Here is an 18,706-nt window from a genome sequence, read left to right as displayed (position 1 = left end):
GACAATTTCCTGCTGGAAAAAGGGATAGAGGGATATAGATAGAGGAATACTGCACAGGTCCTGGACCTGTTGGGCTGCCGCGTGAGCGGACTGCTGGGCACGATGGACCTCGGGTCTGACCCAGTGGAGGCATTGCTTATGTTCTTATGTTATGTTCTTATATAAGAAACCGTTTCACTGTATGTACTGCAAATACCCAACACACACAACACTGTCAAAAACTATAAAACCTCTTTGCATCCATTATGTTGTAAAGGGAGTTATCCAAATGCAGAGGATCCAAAAAGACATAGTGGGAAAGATTGTGTAAATACAGTAGTATCCAGGTGGTAGCAGAGAGAGGAGAAGCTACATGGACAGAGAGGAGATGTTACAAGGAAAGCAGAGAAAGAGACAGGAGATTCTGAATGTGTGTGTGTGGGTGATGGGAAAAAAGCAGGGGCTCCAACCCCTCCCCCCAAAAAACACCCCGCAGCGGCAGCGCAAAAACTATTAAGTAAACTGGGGGGGGGTTTCCCCCTTCACACACCCCCTCGGAGCTCTTTAAAATAAACTTTTACGGCAGCGCGCTGGAGTCTTGCGCTCAGTTGTCTGCTCTGTAATGTCGGCGTGCCTTTGTCCCGCGCGTTTATGACTGTGAACCGTGTGTGTGTGTGGTGGGGGGGGGGAGGTAGACAAGGAGATACTGCCTGACTGCAGTGAGGGAAGAGAAACACAGAGGATATTCTGCATGAATTAGAGAAAAAAGAGAGAGAGAGACTACAGGAGATGCTCTATTGCTGGGGAGGAGAGAGAAACACAAAGAGAAGGTGCTGCATGGATAGGGGGAGAGAGAGAGAAAAAGAAGCAGACAGGAGATGCTGTATGGCTGGGGGAGAGAGAAACATTGAGAAGTAGTGCTGCATGACAAGGTAAAGAACGAAGAGTAAGTGAAAAACAGTGAAAGACAAATAAGAGAAGCAGAACAGGACAGCTACTATGAATGACTGATATCTGAGTGGAAAAAGTCAGTAAATAGAATAAAGCCAAATAGGAAGTATCAATATTGGAAATTAATGTAATGGAAAAGATGAAGAAGACACTGGAAGAGAGAAAAATGTATATGGGAGCCTGGAAAGAGTTAAGAGGATAGGAAATTAGTAATCGGAGACTGCGACCTACCCAATTAGAAAAATTAAATGGCCACACATCAAAGGTAGGAAAGGTTGTTTGTTTTTTTTTAATTCAGGGTGAAATAATATGAAAGCTATGTTAGTCCACATTACAAGAAAATAAAAGAATAGCTTTTTAGATTTTGGAGGTCAAAACCTTCCTCAGGTAAGTAAACTATCCCAAGTTGAGGAAAGTGGCTTTGGCCTTCAAACGCTGGTCAAAAATGTATTAAATTAAACCAATATTTATTTTCTAATTTAGGGGTCCTTTTACTAAGCTGTGGTAAGCATTAACACATGCTTACTTCACATTAAAAACTATTGCTGCAGGGCATGCTCAGCTGTCCCAGGGTAGTTTTGTGCTCAGCATGGTGGGAGGTAGGAGTGTGGCGGGGGTGGGGGGGTGGGGGGGCGCAAAAACAATAATTGGTCCAGGGTGCTACAATCTTGTGAGCCAGCCCTAGTAATAATGAAACAGAAACAGTGACAGGTAGGGGGAGGATTTCTGCTTAGCTTAGAAGAGTGAGTCTGGCCTATGGTTTATCTCTCTTCCTGACAGGAAGGGTAATAGTTATTCGTAAATTTACCAGATGTCCGGGGAGGGGCATCTACGTCATTGTGTTGTGTTCGTGCATGTGCGGATGCTGTCTGGGGCGGAACAGGGCAGGACAGAAGTGGAACTGGGCGATCCAGGGGGCGTGGCCATTGGTGTGGATTTTTCCGAAGGAAAATCTGGTAACCTTATTTACCGTATTTTCACGTAGATAACGCGCACCCGTGTAAAATGCGCACACGGGTATAGCGCGCGGGAAACCGACATATATGTAAAAAAAATTTTATATACCGTGCACACCCGTATACTGCGCATGCTGCCCCGACTCTCCTCTGGCCACCCTGACTCTCCTTTCCCCCGCTCCGACTCTCCTCTCCCCCTTGAAATCCTGTCCCCACCCTGAAAGCCTGATGCCCCCCCCGACGTCCGATTCACCCCCCCCCCACAGGACCGCTCGCACGCACCCTCACCCGGAAGGACCACTCGCACGCACTCCCACCCGCACCCGCACCCCCACCCTGAAGGACCGCTCGCCCCCCACAGCCTTCCGACACCCCCTCCCCCCGCTCATCATGTAGAAGCTCCTACCGGTGTTCTGCTGCTTCCTCTTGGCGATCCTGGCCCTTCTGTGAGCCCTGCGTCTGCGCTGCTTCGTCTTCCTGCGGTCCCGCCCTTTCTTTGACGTCAGATAGGCATTTTCAAATAGCAAATTCCAGCCCTATGAGGCTAATGAACAATTGTGCATAAATACTATTAAAACCTGTTAATTAATTCATGTTCATAGAGCTAATGACATGCAAATGAGCTTTGCATTCATTTGTTTGCTTTAAAGTTAGTATTAATTCAGATATTACTGTAAAAGCTAGACTACTTTTGCCTTAGGTAGAGTTAGGTGAGGTTTTGGGGTTTTTTTTGCATTAACGGGTTGATGTTCAATTTTTCCTGTTTTAATGGAAGTCTTTTTTTTTTCCTGTGCACTGATAGGTAATGAACTGCTTTGCATCTCATTACCACATCAGCTCAGGTCAGTGACTCCCCAATGCTGTCTTGGGGGGTTCCCAGCCAGCTGAGTTTTAGGCTATTCTCAGTGAATCTGCATGAGATAGATTCTAATGCAGTGCTCCCAGATAGATTTGGAACTACTTGCTTGCATTTTTTTTTCTTTTTTTGCATTAATCCTCTCTCAAGCTAATAAGCATAAATGAAAAGGGCAGTTAAAATATGTAAACTAAAGGACAGTAACATTTGGCAAATCCCACATTAAAATGCACTAACCCCGTCTTCTATTAAACCGTGCTAGCCGTTTTTAGTGCAGGGAGCCACGCTGAGTGGCCCGCGCTGCTCCCGGCGCTCATAAGAACTCGAGTGTCGGATGCAGCGCGGGCCATTCAACGCGGCTCCCCGCGCTAGAAACTGCTAGCGCAGTTTAATAGAAGAGGCCTTAAGTCCAGATTTTTAACAAAGCACTTTTTAGGGCTTATTTTTAAATTATTTGCAGTCTGCGCTAATTTTGGGCCCTCTTTTGCTAAGCTGCGGTAGAGGCTTCTACCACGGCCTGGGGTGCTAAATTCTCAGATGCTGCTCCAACGCTCGCAGGAATTCTATGAGTGTCGGAGAAGTGTTGGAGCATGTAGCGCTTCGGGCCGCTGTAGAAACCTCTACCATGGCTCAGTGAAAGAGGGGGGATATTTATTTATTTATTTGGTATTTATTAACCACCTTTATGAAGAGATTCACCCAAGGTGGTGTACAGCAAATGCAATTCAACGTAAAGCTTACGATTTTGTTAACGGCATAACGGTCGTAAAAAAGACCAGGGCCCTCTTTTACTAAGGTGCGCTAAGCGTTTTAGCGCATGTTTAGCGTGCACTAAATCAACGTGTGTGCTAACCGCTAACGTGTCCGTAGGATAACATGCACGCGTTAGCGTTTAGCATGTGTTTAGTGCGTGATAATATTTATTGCGCTCTAAAAAACATAGCGCACCTTAGTAAAAGAGGGGGCAAATATTAGCATAAATACAATGAATGGGGTAAACTCAAAATCAACAAATTGAAACTGAATAATGGGACTACCATGAGATAATTTCAAAGATATACTTATTAACAACACTGAAATTCAAATGAGCTTAATACTACTACTATTTATCACTTCTATAGCGCTGAAAGGCGTACGCAGTGCTGTACATTTTGACATTTAATAGATGGTCCCTACTCATGAACAGCTTACAATCTAACTTGTATTTTAATTCTTTATTCATTTTATATTTGCATCAAGTGTACAGAAAGAATAACAGATTAACTTAATACATCACTTGAGATATCACAAAATTTCCCCAAATAAAATTTATCCCCTTCCCACCCACCCTTCTATCAATAATTAATATATACAATACTAGCTTTATAGCCCGTTACATTAACGGGTGCTAGAATATATGTGTGTTTGTCTTTATTTCTTTCTCTCTCTGTCTCCTTAGCCACTTTTTCCTGTCCATTCTCCCTTATTTTTACCTCCCCTGTGTCCACCCCCCCCTTCACTACTCCCCTTATCCAGCAGCAGCCCTTCTCCCTTTGTTTTACCTCCCCCCTGTCCATCAGCACCTCTTCCTGTCCATCAGCTCCCCCTGTCCAGCAGTAAGCCTCCCTTCATTTTCCCCCGTGTCCATCACCACCTCTTCCTGCTCCCTCTGTCTAGCAGTAGGCCTCCCTTCATTTCCCCCCCTGTCCATCAGCACCTCTTCCTGCTCCCCATGTCCAGCAGTAGGCCTCCCTTCATTTCCCTCCCCCCGTGTCCATCAGCACCTCTTCCTGCTCCCCCAGTCCAACAATAGGCCTCCATTCCTCCCCCCGTCCATCATCACCTCTTCCTGCTCCCCCCTGTCCATCAGCACCTCTTCCTGCTCCCCATGTCCAGCAGTAGGCCTCCATTCCCCCCCCCCGGGTCCATCAGCACCTCTTTCTGCTCCCCCTGTCCAACAATAGGCCTCCATTTCTTCCCCCCCGTCCATCAGCACCTGTTCCTGCTCCCCCTGTCCAACAGTAGGCCGCCCTTCATTTCCCCCACTGTCCATCAGCACCTCTTCCTGCTCCCCCTGTCTAGCAGTAGGCCTCCCTTCATTTCCCCCCCTGTCCATCAGCACCTCTTCCTGCTCCCCCTGTCCAGCAGTAGGCCTCCCTTCATTTCCCCCCTGTCCATCAGCACCTCTTCCTGTTCCCCCTGTCAAGCAATAAGCCTCCCTTCCTTTTTCCCCCCTGTCCATCATCACCTCTTCCTGCTCCCTCTTCCAGCAATAGGCCTCCCTTCATTTCCCCCACCCCTGTCCATCAGCACCCCTTTCTGCTCCCCCTGTCCACGGGAGTTAGTACAGGGCCGGTGTCTGCCATTCTCCCCAGAGTCCTTGCGCCCCCCCCCCCCTTCCCTTCCCACGGACCTGACTACCTACCCGGCGATTCAAGCAGCATGTGCAACAGTCTTCACACGCTGCTTCGGGTCCTTCTACTGCCCTGATTTACTCTGGCACGTCCCTGATGACATCATCAGAGACGCGGCAGAGCAAATCAGGGAAGTAGAAGGGCCCGAAGCAGCTTGTGAAGACTGGTGCACACGCTGCTTGAATCGCCAAGGTAGTCGGGTCCACGGGAAGGGGGGTGAGCGGAAAAGGACACAGACTCCTGTGGTCTGTCGCGGAGGGTGGCCAGGCTCCATTTCAGCCGCAGGGAAGGCTCACTGCCCCAGCTCCTTACCCGTTCGCAGCCCGGGCCAGGCCTCCCGCGCTTTCTCAGCGACCCGGCTCGCTCGGTTGTTTTTTTTTAACTCCGCTTCCTGCATTCGCTGCTCTCAGTGACGTAATAAGCGCGCATGCGCACTTGTCTTGCCACATCCCGACAGAAAAGGGATCAGGGAACATGCGAGGAAAGTGCGCATGCGCGGCTAGCATTTTATTATTTAAGATAATAAAATCATTCATTCTCTTTGTAATTAATAATAAAAAATCAAGATCCCACCCCCACCCCAATCTTATAATTATACATTCAGGGAAAAATAATAACTAGTCATTACAATAATTTATCAATGGCCCCCCATACATCCTTAAATTTTATTAAAATATCCTTTTTTTAACAATCTAACTTGGACAGACAGACATGACATATAGGAGTGGGGATGCAGAACCCAGGGTGAGAGCGAGCTGAAATCAATCTCGGAGAGGTGAGCTTTTAACTTAGGCTCGCACACTGCCAGCGATGGAGCACGCCATAGGGATTCGGGCAGTTTGTTTCAGGCATACAGCGCAGCGAGATAGAATGGACGAAGTCTGGAGTTGGCAGAGGAGGAGAAGGGCCTAGATAGGGGGTATTTATCAGCTGAGCGGAGTTCGTGGTGGGTGGGGGCGGGAGCCTAGGAGGAGATAAGTGTAGAGAGATAGTGAGGGACAGCCGAGTGAATACATTATGAAACATCTAAGAAGCACACGTCAGAATATTCAAACAACAAAGATATGACCCTAATGATTTTCTATAATACAGCTTATCCTATAGCTGAGGGACCAAATGCAGATATTAGATCAGGGGTGGGCAACTCCAGTCCTCGAGGGCCAGAATCCAGTCGGGTTTTCTGGATTTCCCCAATGAATATGCATTGAAAGTAGTGCATGCACATAGATCTCATGCATATTCATTGGGGAAATTCCGAAAACCCGACTGGATTCCAGCCCTCGAGGGCCGGAGTTGCCCACCCCTGTATTAGATGGATGTTACAGAATCTGTTGGGACCAAAAGCTCAAGGCAATTTGATACAGAATGAATGCGTATAGTCAATCACCCTATGTATTAAAGGCTTGGGTGAAGAGACAATTACGTGCATAGCTGCTAATAACAGAAATTGAACTTAGCACACAGCATCTCGGCACCTAAATTTAGGTGACTTTAGATAATTACCCCCTTTATTTCATAAACAGTCATAAAACATTATGGAAACCCTGCAAAACTAAGAAGAGACCTGCACAAATTAACAAGAGAGCACTTACCTCCTCCTAGTTAGGATGTGGTATGTGTGCTTCCATGTGAAATATCCGTCATCCAGTTAGCACGTGCTGGATAACTCAGGAATAGCCCTTTTCTACCCATGATGCACCTTCTCCATAAAAATATTTGTTTTAAAACCTTGGCCTACATTTCTGGTGCCTATCTGTTCTGAAGCCACAATTCTGTAAACGGCGTTGACATGCGGCCAGCGGCCGTCCTTAAGGCATCCGTCGACATTGGCGCCGTTTATAGAATCCAGGCCTTAGCGTCCCTTAGTGCGCTTTAGTTGGTCTGTCAAGTTACAGGATCTTCAAGAACTGACCTCTCTCTTCCACTATGTTTTATTTGCTAAAATACTATAAGTCGATAATGTTGGAAGTGGAAAGCAGGTATCTTGAAATAACATCTCTTTAAGTAACAAGTTCAGTAACTAACAGTTCTGAGTTAACATCTGTGAAAAATCATCTCATCTGACTTAAATAAGAGGCTGTTTTCTCCATAATTCCTACAATCAAAATGATTTCCAACATTCCTTCAAAGAGAATGCATTCGAAAGGGCATCAGTAAATAGATGTTAATCATGCTTGCCTTTTCTTTAGGATGCTTTTGATAGATTTAAGATGGGGGTTTCCCCATGAGTCATTTTGAAAGTATCAATCAGCCAAACCTGAAATTATATGTCAGCTTGGAGTAAAGAATGTGGGGCAGATAAAGTTCACAAAACAGTTCCAAAGGCAGTCATTATCAGCATTTTTTTATATGCACAATTTGACTGTGTCCTGCCTGGGTAAAAAGCACTCTAAATCCAGATTAGCTTTACAGTTATAAGTACAGTGGTGCCTCACACAACGAACTTAATTCGTTCCAGGAGCAAGTTTGTTATGCGAAAAGTTCGTTATGTGAAACGCGTTTTCCCATAACAATACATGTAAAAAAAAATAATTCGTTCTGTAGCATAAAATATGCTAAGATGACATAAAAAAAGATAAATTTTTTGTTATTATTTTTATTTAGATACATCTAAAAACATAATTGTTTTTTAAAACAACACACATTTTTTAAATTTAAAGACAGACTAAGTAGAGTCTAATTTTACAGTGAGAGAGGGCAGAGTCTCAGCGGCAAAAACTGGGACTTAACTGTTCATTTTTTTTTTCTAGCATTGGGGAAGCGGCGAGAGTAGCTCCGCCCCCCCAACGCATCAGCAGTAGGCGCCGGGCCCCTGCGAGCCGACAGTCCGCCACTGCACAGGGAGCCAGGCGGAGAGAGGACAGTTAAGCGCAGTGCCTGCGCGGAAGGATGCAGCTCGGGCGACTTTGTTGTGTGAAACGAAGTTTGTTGTAGGAAGCAAGACCTGAAGTTCGTTGTGCGCAGCGTTCGTTATGCGAGGCACCACTGTATTAATATTATTGTGTTTGAAAGGGTATCACTCATGTCTCTTCTCTCTTTCTTTTTTTTGGTATCATTCTAGACTAACAAAGGAGATGCACTTGCAAACCGTGTTCAAAACACTTTGGGAAACTATGATGAAATGAAGGACTTTTTAACCAACCATTCCAACCAGAGTCACCTTGTAGGAATTCCAAATAATTCAGTACCACAGACTCCTGTTGAAAAAAATGAACAGAATTTTTTCCCAGAACAAAGGAACCGAATGGTCCAGTGCCACCAGGGCAGTAGTCATCCATCAACCTCAATGCCTCCCCCTTCTTCGTTGACTTCAACTTCTGCTTTGCTCCACAATCATCAAAATAGCAGGAAGTCAAGGACAGAGTGGTCCCGCGGAGCCCACAGCTCTAATAGTAGCCAACCCAGTCAGTCTAGCAGTCAACCGAGTAGAACAAAACATAGTTCTTCCCATGATGCTCTCCAAGGGAAATATGACGATTTCTACAGTTGTCAGAATGAGCAGCATAAAAGCGGCAGCATAGAGGTCTCGGTTGCTGCCCCGTCATCGTCGCATTCACGGAGGCACAATCATTCTAAACCCGCAACTGGAGAGCATGCTTATAAAGAAAGTAGTCATTCAAAATCCCCAGCAGAACTCGAATTTGGAGGACACGGTTCTGGTTCACCAGCACCTTCCACATCTTTATTATCCGCAAACAATGGACTTTCAACTCAGAACTTTCCGCCAAGTCTGCACTGTAAAACAAGCATGACTCAGCAAAAGCCCACAGCATATGTCAGGCCTATGGATGGGCAGGACCAAGTTCCCAATGATTCACCTGAATTGAAACCTCCCATAGAAGCAGAGGAAGGATATGGCACCCAAACATTTGGAGCCTTGCTAGAAGGAAAAGTGAATGTTCCCACTTCTAAAACAAAATTACCAAAGCTAACTATCCCACAAGCATGTGAAGTAAGTTACATCTTTGTTCCATATTGTATTAGTTTCTTGACATTCTTCAATTATTTCCTGCACTTTTATTGGATTGTTCATGTTATTTGTAGTATGATTTTATAAAAACTTTACAGTGATATGAAGGGGCATAATTTAAAAAAAAGTCTAAGTCCCCTTTTGGCCTAAGTCAGTAGATGCTGAAGTTGGCAGCAGGGAAATGTCCATTCTCAAAAAAAGCCCATCCAAATTGAGGATTTTTTTGAGAATGGCCTACCTGCACATTCAGCAATCTACTGGCCCAGACTGCCACTATGTCTATCCCTACACCACATTCCCGACTAAAAAATCGCCCATGTCCCAAACACCCAAACCCAGACCTTTTAGGTGAAGGAGGGGCCAGTCCTTCGCATAAAAGCTGGATTTTGTAACCGGCATATGTCAAAAACAACACCGGTTACAGAATTCCCCCCCCCCCCACACACACACACAACAATTGTGGCAGGAGAGATGCCTAATCTCTCCTGCCACGATCGCAATCCCCCCGAACTGCTACAAACTGCGGCAGGAGAGATGCCCCGCGACTACCGGCAGGAGGGATCCCAAGCCCTCCTACTGGCACCCCAACCACCTCCGAATACCGGCACCCCAACCCTAGAACCGGCAGGAGGGAGTCCAAGCCCTCCTGCCAGAAGGCAGAGCCAACCCCCCGACCATCCCCCAAACCGACAGGAGGGAGGCTAAGCCCTCCTGCCGGAAGGTGAAACCCTCCTGAACACCTCCCTCCCCCGAACCGGCAGGACGGAGCCCAAGCCCTCCTTCCGGAAGCCGAACACTCCTGCAAGCCCCCTGAACAATCCCCCTCCACCCCGTACCATATCCCCACTACCCCAGACCACCCCCCCCTGGAATCCTCCACCCCCTACTAACCTTAAGATTGGCCGGCTGGGTCTCCAGTCCATCCGTCCGGCAGGCCCGCCATCCTCGGAATGGTGGGCCTGCACCTTCTCGATGCATTGTAGGATGCACTGGGGAGGGGTCTAGGGCCTGACTGGTCCAGGCGCTTAAGGCCTGCCCATAGGCAGGGCCTTAGGCAACTGTACCAAACAGAATTGGGCTGATTGCGGCCCCTATTCGGAACTTATACCTGTCTTGACTTCGTCTAAGTCAAAACGTATAAGTTCCGACAGAGCCATCTCCCTAGACTTTTGGTTATATTTGCAGTATGACTAAAGTCTAGGTCGGCCCACCTCCCACCCACCTCCCGCCCTTTCCCCTCCTCTAAAAATGCCTCTTTCGCTCTAGTTCAGAAGCAGGGTAAAGGCCTAAGCTGGTTTTAGATAAAACCAGTTGTGATTATTGGTACTTGAATGATCTGTCTTTTTGATCGTCCAAGTACTGATCTAGGCCACTTTTTGAAAGTGTTTTCTTTTTTTTTTATTATGAGCCCCATAGAGTATAATTTTCTGTTAGCATAAATTTATGATAATTTAATATAGCTGTGTCCACTCTGTTTATTGAATAATTAGAATTATGAATTTGCAAGCCAGAGAAACAGATGCTAGTCTGGGGTCAACTATGTCAGAATATATTCCAGCAAAAATACCCATTAGCATTTACAATGCTAAGATCCTGACAAGAAAGAACAAATACGATGGAGGGTAATAGAAAATTTAGAAGAAGGGAGGGAGGGAGGCAATTGGGAAGAAAAATTGAATTTTATTGAGCAGAGATGGATTTACCGCTTAAATACAATTATGCCTAAAGGATTAAATATTGAATTAGAATGGGCTACTCTTGTATAAGAGGCTGTAGTTTGGGAGGAACCTCTGATAATCATTAAACAGTAGTGCTTATAAATAGGGAAATTCACTTTAAGGGGTTAGTCCGTGCCTTTGATGCTGACCCTGGTTGAAATGATGTCAGCGCCAGCTGATTGGCACGGGCGGGTGTTTAAAAGGGGGGAAAAAAAAGACGCCGCGGCCATCTTGGAATAGACATAGGGCTCCTTTTGTTAAGGTGCGCTAGCATTTTTAGCACGCTCTGAAGATTAGCACGCGCAAACCCTGCGCTGAATGAAAAATACTAACGCAAGCTCTATGGAGGCGTTAGCGTCTAGCGAACGTGCTAAAACCGCTAGCGCACCTTAGAAAAAGGAGCCCATAGTGATCTGTTATCAGTGGCGCTAAACTGACAAATGTAAAGGTGGAATGGTTTGTAACAAACGGGATAAATTCACTGTTACTTACTTTCTTGTTAAGAATATATTCCAGAGCACGCAGGAGCAAAGGTTAAACAATTCAGTCTGAACAGTTTGAGCCATAGCCAATAGCATGAAATACCATATTGTTTCTAATAAATGTCAGGACTGTTATTAGAAACAATAAATTTTCTGAAGCCTTGGATGGGTTATTAATGGAGGAACCATTTATCTCCTTCATCCCTCTACCTTACGATGATCACCGCCCACTATTTATCTCCTCCGCTCTGTCCCCTCTAGTCTCCAACATTGCTCTCTTCCACTTTCCGCTTCCCCTAATAATAGCCCACACTCTCAGAATTCACAGAAACCAGAATTCTCCCCCCTCTCCCCCCCAACTGTGATGATCAGATCTCTTTTGTATAGCTCTCCTTATGGTTATGGCACTGGGCTGGTGCAGGGCCTTGAACAACTGTGCATGCTAAAAGCCTTGAGTATCTGAGGGTAAGGACAATGATCCAGCGTGAGAAAAATGAGGAGAGGTAAAAAGAGAGATCTAGTCATCATGGGGAGAGGGAGGGAAGGTAGAGGAGAGCAAAGCTGGTTACTGCAAATTGTGGGGGGTGTACTTTTATTGGGGGTGTTTCCATTTGGCTTTTAATGTGAAATTTACATGGTTTCTCGATGCTGAAACAAGAGGATGGACTGTTATTGGAAACAATACACTATGCAAAACCCCTGACCGTGTTCTAAGCTGATTATGACTCAGTTTAATTTTTTGACCAGTATTATACTAACCAGAAGAAGGATGGATGTCATGTGGATACCTAGTTGACTTTAAAGTTCTATGAAATTTCTCCCAATATTGCTGTGGAAATAATTGCTTTAATGATGAGAATCCTACCAGTCAACCTTACCTGTTGATGACTAGACAACTATGGTTCAAATCAGAATTAGAAATTGCATGTATGACCTGGGATAAATCTCAGATTTAATGAGCCAGATTAGGTAGGACCCTTGAAACTGAATCGAATCTGGGCAATGCAAATCGGTTGTAATCAAGAGGATTATGATTTTGAACTGCATTATAGCAAACTCGGAAATCAATGAAAATTTCAGCTTTGAGAATTAGCAAAAATGACTAGTAGTGGTTAAACTCACAGGACTTACTAGCGTTGTCAAATTGAACAGGACATTTTGCTCTTTGCTCTTTTAGTGTGAACACCTCCCTCCCCCGAACCGGCAGGGGGCACAAATTCTAGTCAGCCTGTAGAAGGGATCTATCAAGGCAAAAAAAAATGTTGGTTTGTTTTCAGAATGTTTGAAAATGTTCTCGATTTGTGAGTGGGGGTTTTTTTCTCAGTTTCTTTCATATATTCGGTTTAATAAAATGTTTTTAACTTGCATGAGTTCTTTTTTAAATATATGCTAATTGACCTAATGTTAATTCATAGGTTAACCACATTAAAAAGATTTTGAGCTAATGAACAGGTGTTGTTACTAATCTGGGGGAAAATATTGCTTTTTACTGCTGCAAAATATAGTGCATGAGTCACTAACCTGCAGTACTTCAGTACCTCAGGTTACTTGTGTGGTAAATTTCAATTTGTTTATTTATTTCTCACCCGCCCTTATTCAGGGCGAGTTACATATTAACATGCAAAATAAAACATTTACATTTGTTGTACAAAACACTTCAAGGACACACTATAACAAAATACATACTTACATATCAAATCAAAATGCCTATAACATACACATCGCAACAACAACAAATAACATTTAAGGCCAAAACTGGCCAAACCCACGCATACATCAAAATATAAAATTCCATAGGTCATACAAGATGCCTCAATAACAGACATCATTAAACCAAATAAACCAAACCAAACCATCGAACAGCTCCGTGACCAGCACTCAGCACTCAAAAGTCATCACTCTTTCTCCTTCAGCCAAACTCAGACCCTATATAGTAGTATCTTGGTTTACGAGCATAATTCGTTCCAGAAGCATGCTCGTAAACCAAGTTACTCGTATATCAAAGCGAGTTTCTCCATAGAAAGTAAGGGAAACTCGCTTGATTCGTTCCCACCCCCCCGAGGCCAGTGGCACTGCTCTACCCCCCCCCCCGAGATCCAGCATTGCTCCCCCCCACTCACGAAGGCCCCCCCCTGTGTGATCTGCCATCCCCCCGCGATTTGGAATCTCCCCCGCTCGCATCACCCCCCCCCCCGCCGCGATCCGACATCCTCCCCATACCCATCACCCACCCGAACATATCACTTACGCCCCTTCTGGCAGCCGGCACCGACACCAACGCACAGGACATGCCGGTGCCGGTGCCCGAAGATCTGTCGTCCTTTTCGCTGGGCCTTGAGCATCTGCGCATGCTCAAGGCCTTAGTTCCTGCTCTCTCCGAGATTCTCGAGATCTCCGAGAATCTTGGAGAGAGCAGGAACTAAGGCCTTGAGCATGCACAGATGCTCAAGGCCCAGCAAAAAGGATGACAGATCTTCGGGCACCGGCATGTCCTGTGCATTGGTGCCAGTGCCGGGTACCAAATGGGGGGTAAGTGATGTGTTCGGGTGGGTGATGGGTACGGGGAGGATGTCGGATCGCAGTGGGGGTCCACGTGAGCGGGGGGGGGGTGCCGGATCGCAGGGGGAGGCGCTCGTACATCGAGGCAAGCTCGGTTTCTGAGGTGCCGATTTTGCAAATGTTTTGCTCGTTTTGCAAAACACTCGCAAACCGGTGCACTCGTAAACCGAGGTACCACTGTATTTCATTTCACAGAACCTTTTCAGCAGTTTCCTAAAGTTCTGTACATTTTGCTGCTGGTGAATGTAACCTGGAAGGTTGTTCCACCCACAGGGTCCGATGCAGTGAAAGATACTGTTTCAGGAAGAGGTAAGCCTTAACTCCCACACAGATGGTACAGACAGATCGCAATGCTCAATTGAGCAGAGCAATTGAGCCGGCTCACACGGCAAGATGCTCTGGATCAGGTGTTTAGGGGCCAACTTCTGTAAGCACATAAAGACATTCACCAGTAGCTTGTACCGGATCTTACCTTCAGCCAATACAACCCTTAACCCTTAACTCATATTAGTAATTGCGCCTGTAAATTTTACTAATAAACTAAGTATGCGCTAATAAATGCTGGTCATTGCCAGCCATCATCATTCAGAGCACTGTAAACTAGAAAGAGAGTCCTCGAGAGCCGTATTCCAGTCGGGTTTTCAGGATTTCCCCAATGAATATGCATGAGATCTATTTGCATGCACTGCTTTCAATGCATATTCATTTGGGGAAATCCTGAAAACCCGACTGGATTACGGCTCTCGAGGACTGGAGTTCCCTACCCCTGCTCTATGACCTCACAATGCAGGTGTAAAGAGCCTTAGCCAATAGGGTGAGGAGGAGATAGTGGATACTGCAGATGGGTAGACTGGATGGGCCATTTGGCCTTTATCTGCCATCATGTTTCTATGTTTCTAACAGTGACCATTTCTTAACACCCTTCCCAGCCAGTTAAAGTTTCAGGATGCCTCTAATGAACATACATGCCCCTGGTTTCTATATATGTGCTTTGCGTTGTGCACTCAAATTTGTACACAATTTGTGTACACAACATAATTGAATAATGAGTCAATCAGTGCTGATAATTAGGCAGTAACACTCAATTATTATCACTAATTGAAATTTACACATGCATCTTTCTAGGCATATTCTGTAAGAGGTGTGCATAAATTCTAGTACCTGTATCTGAAAAGGGGCGTGGCCACAGGCATGGCATGGGCGGGGTGTGAACATTCTAACGATTTGCATGCTCTATTACAGAATATGTTTGATTAGGGTTACCAGATTTTATGTTAGTAGAATCCATACACCCCCCACCCCTGCCCTTTTATGCCCCAGCTCTGCCCCAGCCCAGCACCCCCCCCCCCCGGTTTCTTTTAAAAACCCGGACAAAGTGGCAGATTTTGAAAAGTCATCCAGACCCGCAGATATGTGCTCAAAAGGAGGACTTGTCTGGGGAAATCCGGCCATCTGGTAACCCTATGCCTGATCTGCACCTAAGATAGTCACAGGGAACTACACCAGATTTCAGCTGGTGTAAATCCCCATCCTTAAAACCAGGGCTGAGGAGTCGGTAAACAAAACCTTTGACTTTGACTCCTTCATTTATGGTACTTCCGACTCCTCTATGTGCAATTAGACTACACTTCCCCCTCCCCATTCGCGGTTTCAGTAATCGCGATTTCACATATTCGAGATTTTTTGGGGAGGGGGGAAAAAAACCCCCCATCCTTAAGTCTTCCCCCCGGTATCCCGGCCTTACCTGGTGGTCTAGCGGGCTTTCGGGGCAGGAGCGATCTTCCTACACTCCCGCCCCGTGCAGATCGCCATTAGGAAATAGCTGTAGGGAGTTCCCGTCGTAGTCTCGAGAGACTACGGGAACTCACAGCAGCCATTTCCTAATGGCGATCTGCACGAGGCAGATAATAACATTTGAATAAGATATCTGCGGGTCGGGAAGGCGGGAGGGAGGCGAAGGGTGGGTCAGAGCCGGATATTTGCGGTTTTTCGCCATTCGCGGTCCGGCTCTGCCCCTATCTCCCGCGAATCCGGAGGGAGAAGTGTAATTAAAGATTTCCTGTACCAATTGAAAGTACACAACATACAAGCCATTTTGCCACTGCCAACGTGAATCTTCAGGCTACTTTATTTATTTTTTTATTTTAAAAATTTCTATTCCGCTTATCCATTAATGTTTGAGTTTAAAGGCTATAGCTATGCCATTGTGGCTTTTTAAATATTATTTATTAAAGACGTTATAAACATGATTAACGCTGCAACTGTCTTTTTAAATTTGGTGCTCATGTAGGTGCAATTTTTATTTTTTTTCAGAACCAGTAAAAACTACTGATTTTTACATCACATACCTTTGTCCCCCTCATCATCATCTATAACACAGTGGCAAAAATGCTGCTGCGATTGCAACGTTTTCAAAAACTACCAGCTCTTTTTGAGTTTTTTTGGCCATTTTCACACTTCAGTATAAATTAACCCCCTCTTTTACAAAGGTGCGCTAAGCTTTTTAGCGCACGCTAAATATTAGCGCGCCCTAAACGCTAACGCGGGCATGTTATCCTATGGCCGTGTTAGCGGTTAGCGCATATATTGATTTAGCACGCGCTAAATCCTCACTAAGAGGGCCTATATGTTTTCCTGAAAAGAAAAAAATAGGTTAATCTAATTAGTATCAGTGAAATTGGAATTAATGCATTACCGTTTACATTTAGGGGTCCTTTTATCAAGGCGCAGTAGGGGTTTAACGCGCAGTACAATATCAATACACCCATTGCAAAACTAAACAAGCCAGATTAGTACAGATCAATCCTACACAGTCAATCCTAACAGAAAACCATGTCTTTTCGAACACACAGAACACAGAAAAACACCTTCGCCTAGTATGTAATCACAAACTTACCCCTCCCCCTTTTACAAAACTGTAGTGTGGTTTTTAGCCATGGTGGTAACAGCCAATGCTAAAAAACGCTCTACAGTTTTGTAAATGGGGAGATAGAATAAAAATACGTAGACAAAGGTTAAACTGAAGCACTAAGAAGCTGGACTCTGCATACAATGCAACACCACAGAAACAGCGATGTATCTCCCCTAAAGCAAAAAATAAATAAATAAATAGAATTTTTTTCTACCTTGTCTTCTCTGGTTTCTGCTTTCCTCATCTTCTTGTCACTCTCTTCCTTTCATCCACTGTCTACCCTCTCTCTGCCCCTTCTATATGGCATCTTCTCTCCTTTTTTTCCCCTTCCAGAAACTTTATGCCTCCCACTTCCATTTCTCCCTTCACCCCCCATTGGTCTGGCATCCATCTTCTTCCCTTCCCTCCTCCAATGATCTGGCATCTCTCTCCTCTCCTTCCCTCTCCCACACCCCCATGGTCTGGAATTTCACTCTCTCCTCTCCCTTCCCCCCACTTCCATCAACATCTGCCCCCTTTCTCACCCTTCACCACGCTTCCATACCACCCTGACCCCCCTTTCTCACCCTTTACCATGCTTCCATATCACCCTGACCCCCGTTCTCACTCTTCACCACGCTTCCATACCACCCTGATCCCCTTTCTCACTCTTCACCACGCTTCCATATCACCCTAACCTCCTTTCTCAATCTCCACACCCTTCCATACCACCCTGACCCCCTTTCTAACCCTCCACACCACCCTAACCCCCTTTCTCACCCTCCATACCCTTCCTTACCACCCTGACCCCCTTTCTCACTCTTCACCACGCTTCCATACCACCCTGGCCCCCTTTCTCACTCTTCACCATGCTTCCATACCACCCTGACCCCCTTTCTCACCCTCCACACCCTTCCATATCACCATGACCCCCTTTTTCTCCTTCTAACACCCTACTATGCTCCTTTCTCTCTCCATCAAAATCAGCAAGGTCCTGCGATGACTACTTCTGTTGCCTCTGCTCCGGAAGAGGTAAGTGACATCGGAGAGGAGCTGGGCCGGCAGACTCAGGTCCCGCGATGATTGCGGCTGCCGGTTCACCCTCCTTCCCCCCCCCCCCCCCCCCGACGTCACTTACCTCTTCTGGAGCAGAGGCAGCAGAAGTAGTCATCGCGGGACCTTGCTGCACTTCAGCGGAGCTGCTGACTCATATTTCAGAACAGAGTCAGCAGCTGCATTGAGGTGCTGTTTTTGAGTAGTGCAGGAGCTTCTGGACCCGGCCGCCCCCGTCTCCCCTTGGCACACCACTAGGTGGGGGGATCCTGCTTTGCAGCTTTGGATCTAATGTTCCCGGATTATGGGAATGATACTGTTTGCGAGGCTACACACAAGCAGCATTATTCTCTTGCCCTAGGATTCAGCAACCTGTGGTGCTGAGATCCTGCATATCAATGGCAAAGGAGGCGGAGGTATCTGCCCTGGGTGCCATCTTGGTGATGGGGTCCCGTGCCTAGGATGTGATGTCAGAGGGAGGGCCAACGCCGGCAGCAAGTTGGTGATGCTGCTTACGCTGGGAAAGTTAAAGAGGTACAGGGGAAGGGAAGAGGGCAGGGATGGGCGTGATTGCCCAGGGAGCTTCTCACCCTCGCTCCGCCACTGCTGCAGATTGCTGAATCCAGTGGCGAATCAAGGTGTGGTAAGGTAAAAGGTGAACTTGTAGGACCTTGATGAATTCCCCCCTAAATGTTAGGGGTTTGGGGTTACGCTAATAGTTTGTTTGACATAGGTGTATAACGGCATGCATGCTTTAATGTGGTTTGCGTGTAGGTATGTTTGGTTGCTTCTGTTTTAAGGCTTTGTTTGGTTTAGCTCCCAAATATATAATTGAGCTTTTCTCTTTTGCAATCAACAGACATAAGAGAAACTCCCATCTGAATTTTGTTTTTCCGCCT

General features: G+C 45.9%; 1 protein-coding gene across 1 annotated transcript in view; it reads left to right on the top strand.

The window, feature by feature from the left end:
* Nucleotides 1-18,706, top strand: part of AFF2 (AF4/FMR2 family member 2) — an 877,713-nt gene that overhangs the window by 297,558 nt on the left and 561,449 nt on the right. The window contains exon 3 of the mRNA XM_033945510.1: nucleotides 8,197-9,087. Within this exon, the coding sequence (XP_033801401.1) occupies nucleotides 8,197-9,087 (891 nt within the window). The remainder of the gene's footprint in view (nucleotides 1-8,196; nucleotides 9,088-18,706) is intronic.

This window comes from Geotrypetes seraphini, chromosome 5 (genome assembly GCF_902459505.1).
Source record: "Geotrypetes seraphini chromosome 5, aGeoSer1.1, whole genome shotgun sequence".
NCBI lineage: Eukaryota > Metazoa > Chordata > Amphibia > Gymnophiona > Dermophiidae > Geotrypetes > Geotrypetes seraphini.
This window is presented reverse-complemented; position numbering and strand designations above follow the sequence as displayed.